General features: G+C 52.2%; 1 protein-coding gene across 2 annotated transcripts; it reads left to right on the top strand.

Annotated features, from left to right (window-relative positions):
• SQSTM1 (sequestosome 1) lies at positions 1–12,402 on the top strand. 2 transcript variants are annotated; one of them, XM_042932554.1, is made up of 8 exons: positions 1–271; positions 2,019–2,114; positions 2,613–2,842; positions 2,948–3,089; positions 4,431–4,511; positions 10,137–10,348; positions 10,537–10,732; positions 11,546–12,402. In XM_042932554.1, the coding sequence occupies exons 1-8, from the start codon at positions 55–57 to the stop codon at positions 11,701–11,703; spliced, it is 1,332 nt and encodes a 443-aa protein (XP_042788488.1). In that variant the 5' UTR covers positions 1–54; the 3' UTR covers positions 11,704–12,402. The 2 variants fall into 2 exon arrangements, with proteins under 2 accessions (XP_042788488.1, XP_042788498.1); XM_042932564.1 differs by lacking the exon at positions 4,431–4,511.
• Positions 12,403–12,428: the final 26 nt, after the last annotated feature.

Raw genomic sequence — 12,428 nt, 5'->3', positions numbered from 1 at the left:
GAGCGCTCTTTGCCGCTGCGGCCCAGCTCGCTTCCTCCTCACCAACAAGCAGTGATGGCGTCGCTCACCGTCAAGGCCTACCTTCTGGGCAAGGAGGACGCGGCCCGTGAGATCCGCCGCTTCAGCTTCTGCTTCAGCCCAGAACCCGAGGCGGAGGCGGAGGCCGAGGCGGAGGTCGCGGCTGGGCCCGGACCCTGCGAACGGCTGCTGAGCCGGGTGGCCGCCCTGTTCCCCGCGCTGCGGCCCGGAGGCTTCCAGACGCACTATCGCGGTGAGCGGGCCGGGCGCCCTCGGGCAGCTGCTCGGGGCCGTGACGCAGGCTTGCCGTGCGGGGCGGGGTGGCTGGCCCTTCTCGTCCGGCCTGGAGGAGCCTGCCGGGGTCTGCTCTGACCGCTGTCTGGGTGGGCGTCGAGTCGGCCTCGGGCGCACTTCTGGGCCGGGTGCTGCAAGGCTCTCTTGGTGGGTTTCAGGCCCGGGGGCGCAGGGCGCCGCCCCTCCCCCTGCAGTGACGTCGCAGATCTTGGCAAGGGCGCGTGGGGGCGTCCTAGCCGGTTCCCGGCGGGCACTCAGGTTACGCTGACATCCTGTGGCTGCCGAATCTGGGCTGGCTAGGGCCGGGTGGGGGTTCAGATAGGGCCCGGGAAGGGCCGGCCGGGGGCAGAAGTGAGACGGGAGAACGAGCGCGGGGGTGCGAGGGCTCAGGCAGGGCTGCCTGGCTGACGAGTGCGCACACTGCCCCCCTGGCAGTGGACAGAAGGCCAAAAGCAAAACATTTTTCAGAAGCGTCGGTGGAGGGACAGAAGCCCGGGAACCAGCTCAGTTTCTTGCTGCGCTGGTGTGACTGGTGGCTGCTGGTGGGTGGGGTGGGGAAGTGGTTGTGGCTGGGAGGGAGGCGGGCAGCCAAGGCCGGCCCCTGGGGAGGGGCAGCGCCGGGACCTCCCTTAGGAGTGCTGCCAGCTGGTCTGCCCGCTTCTGGATTGTTTTGTTTTGTTTTGTGATGACTTTATTGAGCTGTAATTCACTTACAATTCACCCACTGTTAACGTGCACAGTTTTGAGCGACTTGTGCAACTATCATCACAGTTTTCAGAACCTTTTCATCACATTACAAAGAAAGTGTACCCTTTGGCTCTCTTCCTGTTCTCCTCACCCCTAAGCAACCACTGATCTTTTTCTGTATGGACGTCCTTATTCTGGACATTTCACATAAATCTGTACATGGAATCTGACAATTATGTATTCTTTGGTGACTGGCTTCTTAGCATAACATTTTCGAGGTTTACATGTGCTGTAGCATAGTTCAGTACTTAATTCCTTTGTGATGAATAGTCTCCCATTTTACAGACATACCACATTTTGTTTATGCATTCATTAGTTGATGGATATTTTGGTTAATCACCTTATGATATCCTGCCCCTGTTCTTGTGGTGGACGTTTCATCTGTGGTGGCCCACAGACCTGGCCCAGTCTGCATGGTGTAATGTACTGTGTGGTTTGGCCTACGTGGTGGGACTTGAACACCATTAGCTAAATCTAAGTCTAAAAATGCAAGAGTACATACAGATACTTTAGCTTCATTGGAGCAGGAAGTAGGCAGACCTAAACCACAGGAGGTCCAAGGCCTTTGGAAGGGCTGGGCCCCTAGGAACCCATCACAGGTGTGGATCTCCTGCAGTTGAAGATGGGTCTAAAGCGTGGTCGGAAGTGGACCGAGGCAGCACCTGTTTACAGGACAGCTGGCTTAAAGGCAGAGCAGGTGGCCAGCTGTCCCTGCGAACACATGCTCTGTCTCCTGTGGGCGTCCACGGCCCATGTTGGGGTGCTTACCTTCCAGGCAGTGGGGAGTGAAAGGGCATTCTGACCTCTGGCCTCAGCCCTGCTGGCCCCTGGCTCACACAGGTGTGCCTCAGTTTCTAGGCCTGCAGGTGCCCCTTTAGGGTTGACCTCAGCCCCTCTGAGCAGCTTGTGTTGGGCTGAGAAGCCCTGGGTGCTCACGTGCTGTCTTTTAAACAATCTAGATGAGGATGGAGACTTGGTTGCCTTTTCCAGCGACGAGGAGCTGACCATGGCAATGTCCTATGTGAAGGATGACATCTTCCGTATTTACATTAAAGGTAAAGGTCTGAAGCTGGGTGCTTCTTCTAAGTAAGGCCAGCTTGAGGTTTTTGAGAAATCCCTTCAGAGTGGGAGGGGGAAAGAACCTGTGGGTTGAAACCGAGACTTAATCATCACTGTGCTTGGCCCGAGAAAGGAGTCTGTCCACCGCATGGGGTGGGGCCTGAGGATCTCTGGGTTCACTCTTGATTATGCCCAGACCAAGTGCCTTGGGCTGGGACAGCTTTGGGGGTGCTGTGGGGTTTATTGTAATATGGGGCAAGGCCAAAGCTGTGTAGACACAGCTCCCTGCCACTTCTCGCTCGTCTGGGTAACCAGCACAGGGACCAGGAACCTCCTGGCAGTTTCTCAGGTCCCTTTGTTATTGTCACTTGAACAGCTGAGTTCTGCAGGGACTCTGGAGAGTAGGGCTGGGGCCTGCTAACTGAAAGCCCTATGGTGGTGATGAATGGGAGACTTCTGGGGTCCCACCTCTTGGCTCTCTGTCCTTCCTGCAGAGAAGAAGGAGTGCCGGCGGGACCACCGCCCCCCGTGTGCTCAGGAGGCACCCCGCAGCATGGTGCACCCCAACGTGATCTGTGATGGTTGCAATGGGCCGGTGGTGGGGACCCGCTACAAATGCAGCGTCTGCCCGGACTATGACTTGTGTGCTGCCTGTGAGGGGAAGGGCTTGCACAGAGAGCACAACAAGCTTGTCTTCCCCACCACCTTTGGGCCCTTCTCCGAGGTGAGTAGGGCTTCCCTGAGGGCTGGGGTGGGCCTGGAGTGGGCCTGGGGCGGAGGGAGTCCCCTGACATGGTGTTGTGCCACCCCTCTGCTTGCTCCTCGTCAGGGCTTCTCACATAGCCGCTGGCTCCGGAAACTGAAACATGGGCACTTTGGGTGGCCTGGCTGGGAGATGGGCCCACCGGGGAATTGGAGCCCACGTCCCCCTCGTGCAGGGGATGCCCGCCCCAGCCCTGCGGCGGAGTCAGGTGAGGCTTGAGTCTGCCGGCTTGGGTGAGATGGCAGGCCTGGTGGAGCCGGAGGGCCTTCCCCAAGTCCCGAGTCTGCTGCTGGGCCTGTGGCCCGGCAGGCACTTCACAGCTGTTCACGGCATTTGATCCTAACAAAACCCTGCAAAGTGGGGGGACATTGTCTTCATTTCATAGCTGGAAAACTGAGGCACCTAAGTGCCCAAGGCCACTAACTCACCTGCACTGAATCTAGCCACGGCCCAGGCGTGATCAGCTGTAATCTTCCCCCAGCTTCTGCCTCACAATGCTGCCCTTCTGAGGTGGCCCTCACCTATAGGCAGGGAGGCCCTGAGAGCTCCCACACCTCTGTGATATGCCCGCTGCTGCTTTTGTGTTGGCTGCCAGCAAAATCAGCTAAATCTGCTCAAGGCTTTTATTTATTTATTTATTTACTTACTTACTTAAAGTTTATATATTTATTTTGAGAGACAGAGCATGAGCTGGGGAGGGGTAGACGGGGCGGGATCCACACTGTTGGTGCAGAGCTTGATGTGGGGCTCAGTCCCACAAAGCTGAGATCATGACCTGAGCTGAAAGTAAGAGTCTGATGCTTAAGTGACTGAGCACCCCCACCGCCCCCTTTTTTTTTTTAAAGTAAGGTCTACACCCAACATGCAGCTTGAACTCGACCCTGAGATCAAGAGTCCCATGCTGTACTGACTGAGCTATCCAGGTGCCTCTGCTCAAGTCTTTTTTTATTTTTTTCTCTCTCTTTTTTTTTTTTTTTTAAATGTTTGGCTTATTTTGAGAGAGAGCAGGGGAGGGGCAGAGAGTCCCAAGTAAGCTCCGCACTGGCAGCGCAGAGCCTGACGTGGGGCTTGATCCTATGGGTCATGAGTTCATGACCTGAGCCAAAACCAACCAAGAGTCAAACACTCAACCAGGTGAGGCACCCAGGCACCCACCCACACTCAAGTCTTTTTAAACACAATCACAAAGTTAACTTACATGTGGCTTGTGTTCTAGATTTTTGGATTTTGGTTTTATTCTGATTTTATTAACTGTCCTTCGATTTACCTCATCCTTTGGAACAAAGATGGGGATGTTTGTTTGATTTTTGATGTGGTTTGAGCTAGAACGTGGTCGATTTTTTCTACTGCGTGTACTGAATCCCCCACAGGTTTCTGAGCACCGGGGTCACAAAGGGGCCGAGAGTGGGAGAGAGTGAGGGAGGGCTGCCAGGACAAGGCCCCTGGGGATAGAGGGGACCCATAATGAACTTGATAGGATTGCAACAGGTGTTCAAGTTACTGAGAAACATGCTTTGAATTAAACATCCTTGTTTTTTGCAAATCAAAGCTTCTGGCCCATCGGAGGACCCCAGCGTGAATTTCCTTAAGAACGTAGGGGAGAGTGTGGCAGCTGCCCTCAGCCCTCTGGGTAAGTGGCTGTCTTTGTCCTTTGACAGCAGCGTTTCGAGAACTAGTGGGTGGCTGTCTGGTGGCTTGCCCCTGGGACACTGTAGAGGAGTTGTCACTGCTGTGCCTTTGATACTGGTGAGCATCTGTTGGCTCACCTTGACCTTTGCCATGTGCTGCACCCCAGGTCACTCAGTTGAAATCCCTGACAAATTCTTGAGCTTTCCACTGGTGTGAATTGGAAGCAGTGAGTGTGTGGTTGGGATAATCCCAAGAGGCTCAGCTGCAGGGCTGGCCTGTCCACTTCAGATAGTTCTTCCCACAAAGGGCAGTCTGCACTTTCCCCGAACGTGAGTCTTGGGTTTACCCAAGGACTTAAGTGAGCAGTTAGCTGAGATGCTGTTTCTTTTTTTCTCCCCTCCACACCCCCCCCCTTTTTTTTTTTCTTTGCAACCCCAGCTTTTCTGGGTGCTTTCTACGTGCCTGGCTTGTGCCCGAGCTGGGGAGCAGTGTGTGATAAGGAGTTCTGTGTGACACTGGATTTCACAGATGTGAGGTTTCTCCATGGGTGAACCACAGCGAGTACCTTCCTGGTGGTGTGACTGGCCCTAGGCTTTATCTATTTATTTTTGTAATTTTTTTTTTAAGTTTATTTCGGAGAGTGTGCACACGCTGGTGAATGGGGGACAGGCACAGAGCGAAAGAGAGAGAATCCCAAGCAGGCTCCCTGCAGCTAGCACAGAGTCTGATGTGGGGTTTGAACTCAGGAACTGTGAATCATGACCTGAGCTGAAGTCTGAAGTTTAACTGACTGAGCCACCCAGGTGCCCCTGGCCTGAGGCTTTAGAAAGTACCTTCTGCATCTGCTGGTCTTGATGTGGGGGCTTCCAGACAGGGCTTTGTGGCAGTGATAGCCCACTACAAAGGTGACAAGATTATAGTGGCTCCATGATCTCTGACTAGAAGTGCTCTGCTTTGTGACTGCAGTGGCAGGAAGTGCCCACACAGATGGTCTAGAAGTCATGTCCAGTGTCTGAAAGGATGCTGGTGGAAGGGGAGGCATGACTGCCCTCACCTCCAGCGTGAGAGCACCCCAGCTCCCACTCCTTCAGCCCAGAATGCAGCTTTGCGGCAGCAGTGATGTCCTGGCATTGCTGCCCGTCAACACCTCAGGCCACATACTGTTTTTGTACTGGAGTTTCAGGCACTTGAGGGAGAGAAAAGAACTAATGTTGTTAATGCTTTATAAGGGGCATCAAATCAAGAGATCAGCTAGTGCTAAACCCCAGCTGCCACTCACTTACAACGTGGTGTTGAGAGCGTGAAGGCCCTGGGTATTTTGAGAGATGGTCCTCCAAAGGCTGGGATTTAGGGGCACGGGAAGCTTCTTTTTGGAAGACAGTTAATGGGCAGTGGTTCTCTAGCCTGGCTGAGCATCAGAATCACCAACACGGGTTTTTGGGGTGTAGATTTTGTTATATGGGAATGTTACTAAAAGGACTCTGAAGAACAAAGTCCTTCACTAAAAAGAACGAACAAGACAAGCCGGTGAGTCCTAAAGCCAAGTTTAGGTTCAGGTAGGGAACTTTGGAACAGTGTAGAGTCTCAGGTCCACTTTTTTGATTCTAGTAAATGGGTCTTGGGTAGGGCCCGGGGTCTGTGTTTTGAAGGCTTCCCAGGCCACTCTGGGTCACATTTGCTGTCCATCCGGAGACCCATCTGAGCTTGTGGCATGTTTCAGACCTTGACCTGGGTGCCCCACTCAAGACATCTGGGAATAATTTTGGCAGTGCCCAGGTGTTTTGGGATGAGGGTAAAGGCCCTTTTTAAGTCTTTCAAAGTGGGTGGAGTTGCTTTCTACAACTAGGGAGGAGCCTAGAGCTCTACGAAACAAGTAAAGTTTCAGTAAATATGCCTTTGAGTAATTTCAGTCCCGGAGAGCCACTTGAGGAATTGATTAAGCTCTGGTGTTGTAGGTATCTTCCTTTCTCATGAGTACCTGATGGCTAGGATGACTCATACTGCCAACGGCCGAGAAGGGACTGTTCCCAGAGCAGGGGCCCAGGGACAGCCGTTAATACCTCCCAGAGGGCAGTCTATGTGCAGTGACTCAGCGGCTTTAAAGTAAAACTCCAAGGCCTTTTTTGGTAGGTGCCATGAGAACCAGCTGAGCAGGTCCACTGCTGAGTCCCAGGACTGTTCCTGGCCTGAGTTTGCAGTCCCTGACGTCCAGGACTTGAGAAAACCCTTCCCCACACAGAGGCTTTGGGGGAAGCAGGGCACAGACTGTGGTACATATTGTAAGCCCCTAAGTGTCAGGTTATCATCAGTTGGAGAACTTGGCTTCTAGAATCTCTCGTTCATTGACAGAAGTCCCATCGTTCATCCATAGAGAAAAGTGAGAGTATGTGGGTGTTCATTGTACTGTTCCAAATTTTCTGTTTGTTGGAACCTTTCATGATGAAATATTGGAGGATAGTAGGGTAAAAACAGCTTAACTATGGCAGATGGGGGGGTGGGTATTGGTAGCTAAGCCTGTCTTTATCTCTGCTCCTCAAACTCTACCAAAATAACAGTAAAGGGATTAAACAACATGGTGAAAAAATCATAGGGGACAAGATGAGGGGACATCAAACTTTGGAAGGTGGGAAATGGATGGAGGGTAGTGACCAACAGTGGAGGCATCAGAAGCCCGCATCCTGCACAGGAATACTGGTGAGAGGCAAGATGGCCGCTCACGGTCCAGGAGAGGCCAAGGAGCAGTCAAGACCACTGTTCGGGGATCACGTAGAGATCACTGGCTGGTCAGCCAGATGGTGGCCCTTGCCAACCCATGCACAAGACCTGATGTTTAATTGCTGGACCCAGGGAAGCTTTAGCCTTAAGGACACTATTACCTTACCCTGCCCTGTGTCCACAGCCTGGAATTGGGCACCATGAATGAGCAGTGGGTCTCTAGCAGGCGCTAGGGAGTCCCTGCTCAGGGGAGGCCGAGCATGCTGGAGCAGAGTCCCACAGCTCTGCTGCCTAGGATCCTGATGCCTGGCCATACACCCAGTCACCCTGCAGAGGGAAATGAATGATGGCCCTGGCCCCACAGGGAGTGCCTCACTAGGATCGACTGCCATAGATCACCGACCATTTGGGAAAAATCTCAGCATATGGACAAGAAGGAACTTGGGAAAGGACATTACAGGAAAAAGAATGTTAACATCCTCAGTGAGATACAAAAATATATTTCTATCCTTGAAAAAAGAATAGGATACCATAAAATGACAACAGATTAAAAAAATTTTTTTTTAGTGTTTATTTTTGAGAGAGAGAGCTCACGTGTGAGCAAGGAAGAGGCAGAGGGAGACAGGATACGAGGTGGACTCCACACCGACAGCAGAGAGTCCGACGTGGGGCTTGAACTTCCAAACTGTGAGAATCATGATCTGAGCCAAAGACAGACTGAGCCACCCAGGTGCGCTCCAAGATAAGAACAGATAAGAATGTTCTTAGAATCCAGAAGAAAAATAACAAAGACCTCAGAAGGGGGCTTAGATTTTCAGGTCATCTTGAGGAGATATTCCAGAAGCAAAACAAATAGAGATGAGAAGAGGGAAAAAGTGAGAAGATTTGAGGATTGATCCTGGAGGCCCAGTATAGGATGAATAATAGAAATGCTAAAAAGAACAGACAAAACCGAAGGAAGGAAATGAGCAAAGAATGTAAGAGCATCTCAGCACTAAGGACATTAACCTCTGGATTGAAGGGGACCCCAGTTGTCTTGGACAATGACCAAAAACCCCACACCAGAGCTTATTGCCTGGTTTCGGAGCCCTTTGGATAAAGGGAGGCTCTGGAAATGCTCCAGGTTATCCTAAAAACTGGAGAGTTCAAAGCGCCAGCACTGGAAGCCGGAAGACCATGGAACAACCAGTGACCTCAAAAGCCTGAGCTAAAATGGTTTTTCTACCAAGAGAGCTACCCCCACCTGATTGTCAAGTGTGAGAGCAGAACAAAGTTGTTTTCAGGTATGCAAGGTCTTAGTCATCTTCCTTGGCTCGGACCCTCCCCCAACCCAACAAAATGAAGACATAAACACAGAACGAGGAAGGTGCTCAAAATACGGGACCCAAAACATGAGCAAGATGGGAGGCAGCAGGTAGGAGAGGAGAGGCAGGTGCAGCATAGCTGTGCCTCTGGCCCAGGGAGCTGCCAGCATGGGGCAGAGCCGGGGGTGGTGCTAGAGGGATGGTTTCCAGGGAAAAACTGGACCTGTAGGGGTATCTGGCACTTAACCCAGGTAGAAAATTCCATAGAGCTGTTGGCAGAATACGGAGAGAGCAAATGAGAAAAGTGAGTGTTGTTAATGTTGCCAAAAAAAAAAAAAACAACCAAAAAAACTACAAGGAAATAAGTTCAGTATTTGGGCTGGCAAAGAACAATATTTATATAGTGGCATTATGTTGTCACTAAAAGTTTTGAAAGCATAGGGGAAGGGGAGGTAAGTGGATCTAGAATAAGAAGCCAACAAGGAAGAGCAGTGTGGATTGAAAGCTGTCTTTTGGGAGTGGGCAGGCTGTGGTGGGGGACAGGGAGTCTTCGAGATAGCCTTTAGGAGCTGACTCTAAGCCGTGGGCGTGTCGTCCTTTGAGAAATTAGTTAGAAACACAGCCTGGCGTCTGGGTAGCTGTCAGTTAAGTGTCTGACTCAGGTCGTGATCTCAATGGTTCGTGAGATCGAGCCCTACACCAGGCTCTGTGTTGACAGCATGGAGCCTGCTTAGATTCTATCTCTCTCTCCCTGCCTCTCTCCCACTCAACGCTCTCTCAAAAATAAACATTAGGGCACTGGGTGGCTCAGTAGGTTAAGCGTCTGACTTTGGCTCAGGTCATGATCTCACGGTTGTTGAGTTTGAGCCCCACATCGGGCTTGCTGCTCTCTGTGCAGAGTTCGCTTCATATCCTCTGTCCATCTGTCTCTGCCCTTCCTGCTGGTGTGTTGTCACTTTTCTCTCAAAAACAAACTTAAAAAAGAGCACCAGGGACCACCTTCCGGGTCCTCAGTGAGCATGTGCCCGTGTGAGAGACCAGAGGAGACCTGCTGGCCTGTGTTTCCAGCCTCACAAAGTTAAGCAGGATTCTTAGGCCCCACACACAAGTGTGATGCTTCATGTGGTCCTCAGCGCCATGGCTGGGACAGCCTGGCCACCTGGGGTTTGGCTCCCCATTCCTAGGGCTTGGCCCTGCCTGCCATACAGCTGCTGCCCACACATTTAGGGAAAAACAAGATCTCTTTATGGGTTTTCTGGCTCCAAAGCTGACCTGGGATGTTAGTGGAGATTAAAGTTTCCTTAAGTTGGAAGAAGAGAAAGGTCCAATGAGGTGGACAAGTCAGCAGAGTTTTTCTAGAAGCCAGGATATTGGGAGCAGTCAGCCCTTGGGATCTTGAAGATAAAGAAATGACCATCCATTTGCCTGGTCCTGCTCTGGCTGTGTGACTGTGGAGGGTAGCAGATCCCACTCTGTCCTGATCCGTGACGCTCAGGGGGACTGAACATGGAAGGGCTCTGTAAGCCCGTGCGCCCCACACACTGTGTCACATCAGGGAGGCCCTGTGAAGGCCTCACTGGTTTTTGTTTCCTCCTCGGTGTCTCTAGGCATCGAAGTGGATATTGACGTGGAACATGGAGGGAAGAGAAGCCGCCTCACGCCCGTCTCTCCGGGCAGCTCCAGCACGGAGGAGAAGTGTAGCTCTCAGCCGAGCAGCTGCTCTTCTGACCCCAGCAAACCGGACGGGGACACGGAGGGTGCTGCGCAGTCTCTGGCGGAGCAGATGGACAAGATAGCTCTAGAGCCGGGGCAGCCTGAGGCAAGTCTCCCCCTCCAGAGGCCACAGCCACTGCCTGGTGCTTACATGGCTGGCTGATGGCTTTTCTGTTACAGTTCAGTCTGTGAGCCCTCTGCTAGAACTTTCCTTGCCCTTTGTCCACACCTGCCTCTCCCAGGAACTGGGGCTGTGGGTGGGTCCTTGTGTGCTCATGACTGCTTCTGTTCCAGGAACAGATGGAGTCTGATAACTGTTCAGGAGGGGACGAGGACTGGACTCATTTATCTTCAAAAGAAGTAGACCCGTCTACAGGTGAACTCCAGTCTCTACAGATGCCCGAGTCCGAAGGGCCAGCCTCCCTAGACTCTTCTCAGGAAGGGCCCACAGGGCTGAAGGAGGCCGCGGTGTACCCACATCTGCCCCCAGGCAAGTGATTTCAAACAGTTTTATATTTCTACCTTTATCCTTCAGAGCATCTAGTCCCCTCCCTTTAGCTTCCAGACCCAGAGTCATGAAGGTGGTGGGATTTCAAGGCTCTGGCACCGCCACATACCCCTAGAAGTGGATTCAGAGTCCACCTTCCGTTTCCCTGAGGGAAATGTCGATCTCAGAGCTCCTACGGGAGCCGGGAAGGCCGACCCGTGGAGGGTGGCGTGCCTGGCGGTAGGGCCACATGAGGACTGCGCAGCCCCGGGTGCATTGAGTAGGAAAGGCAGCTGACATATTGCTTAGGTTCGTTATGATCACAAGACGACAATGTTTGAAATGGTAAGACAGGTGAAAACCCGGCTGTGGGCCAGATTTGGCTCTTTGGGCTACCAGTGTTTATGTATGTTCTCTGCCTCAGGGCAGGGGGCAGCAACCTATAGCTTATGGGACAAGAGTGAGTTTTTCATTTTTATCATGGTTGGAAAAAAATCAAGATATGAAAACTAGGTGAAATTAAAATGGCAATGTCCAGAATAGAAGTTTTACTGGAGCACAGCCGTGCCTGTCTGTTGACACAGCATCTGGCTGTTTTATGCTGTAATGGCAGAACTGAGTAGTTGTGAGAAACCATATAGCCTCACACAACAGCTTAAGATATTTACTCTCTGGCCCTTTACGGGGAAAGCTGGTCAACCCTGGCCTGGGAACTTCACTCTGAAGGTCAAAGAGCCCGAGGAAGGGCCAGCTTCACAGGCACGGGGTGCTGGCTGGCTGGACTCGCCCTCATGGCTTTTGTCCTCTCTCTGGCAGAAGCTGACCCCCGGCTGATAGAGTCCCTCTCCCAGATGCTGTCCATGGGGTTCTCAGACGAAGGCGGCTGGCTCACCAGGCTCCTACAGACCAAGAACTATGACATCGGGGCTGCCCTGGACACCATCCAGTATTCAAAGCATCCACTGCCGTTGTGACAGCTTTTGCTCACTTGTTCTGTCCCCTTTCTTGTCTCATAGTTGTTTTGAGCTAGTGTAGAACAGCAGGGCCTCTGTAAGGGCCAGTTTCTCTGCATTCTTCTTCCAGAATCTGGGGGGTGGGGATGCATGAAGCCATATAGGGCAGGAGAACAAGTGAGAGGAGGAGACCCCAGCATGTGTGCCAATGTCTGAGAAACGTCTACCAGCTTTCCTTGGGTACGTGGAGGCTTCCTGGGGCAGACTGAAAGTCCTTGCTGGGGAGGACACTGAGGCCACATGGCAGCATATTCCTGTTCTCCCCCCACCAGGATTACACCAGCAGTCCAGAATGTCTTGTCTAATGGCCTTCTGCCTTTTTTTAATCACTACTCACATGCTGACATGTAGTTGATTTTTCTGCTAGAAACCTGATCCGCTCCAAGTTCAGACGAGTCCCGCCAACATCCTGTCTCCTGTCTGGGTGGAGGAGGAGCAAGTGCAGGAGGGGAGACTAGGGCAGCCTGGGACTGGTCAGGAGGGGGGGCCGAGGGGGCGGAGGCTGGAGCTCACAGATACTGCCTGTCGTTAACCACTGTAGTTCTCTCCTTTCCCCGCGTGTCCTTGCTTTTAAAGTAAGAAACCCTTTGTAACCATTCTGTTGCTATGTTGTAAACAATCTGTAAGCACCTTAATCAAAGATGTTGCAACCAGAGATGACCTGATAGTTGTGTTTGTCATTTTTT

This window comes from Panthera leo, chromosome A1 (genome assembly GCF_018350215.1).
Source record: "Panthera leo isolate Ple1 chromosome A1, P.leo_Ple1_pat1.1, whole genome shotgun sequence".
Classification (NCBI taxonomy): Eukaryota; Metazoa; Chordata; class Mammalia; order Carnivora; family Felidae; genus Panthera; species Panthera leo.
The sequence above is the reverse complement of the archived record's forward strand: the minus strand, read 5'-3'. Positions and strand labels throughout refer to the sequence as shown.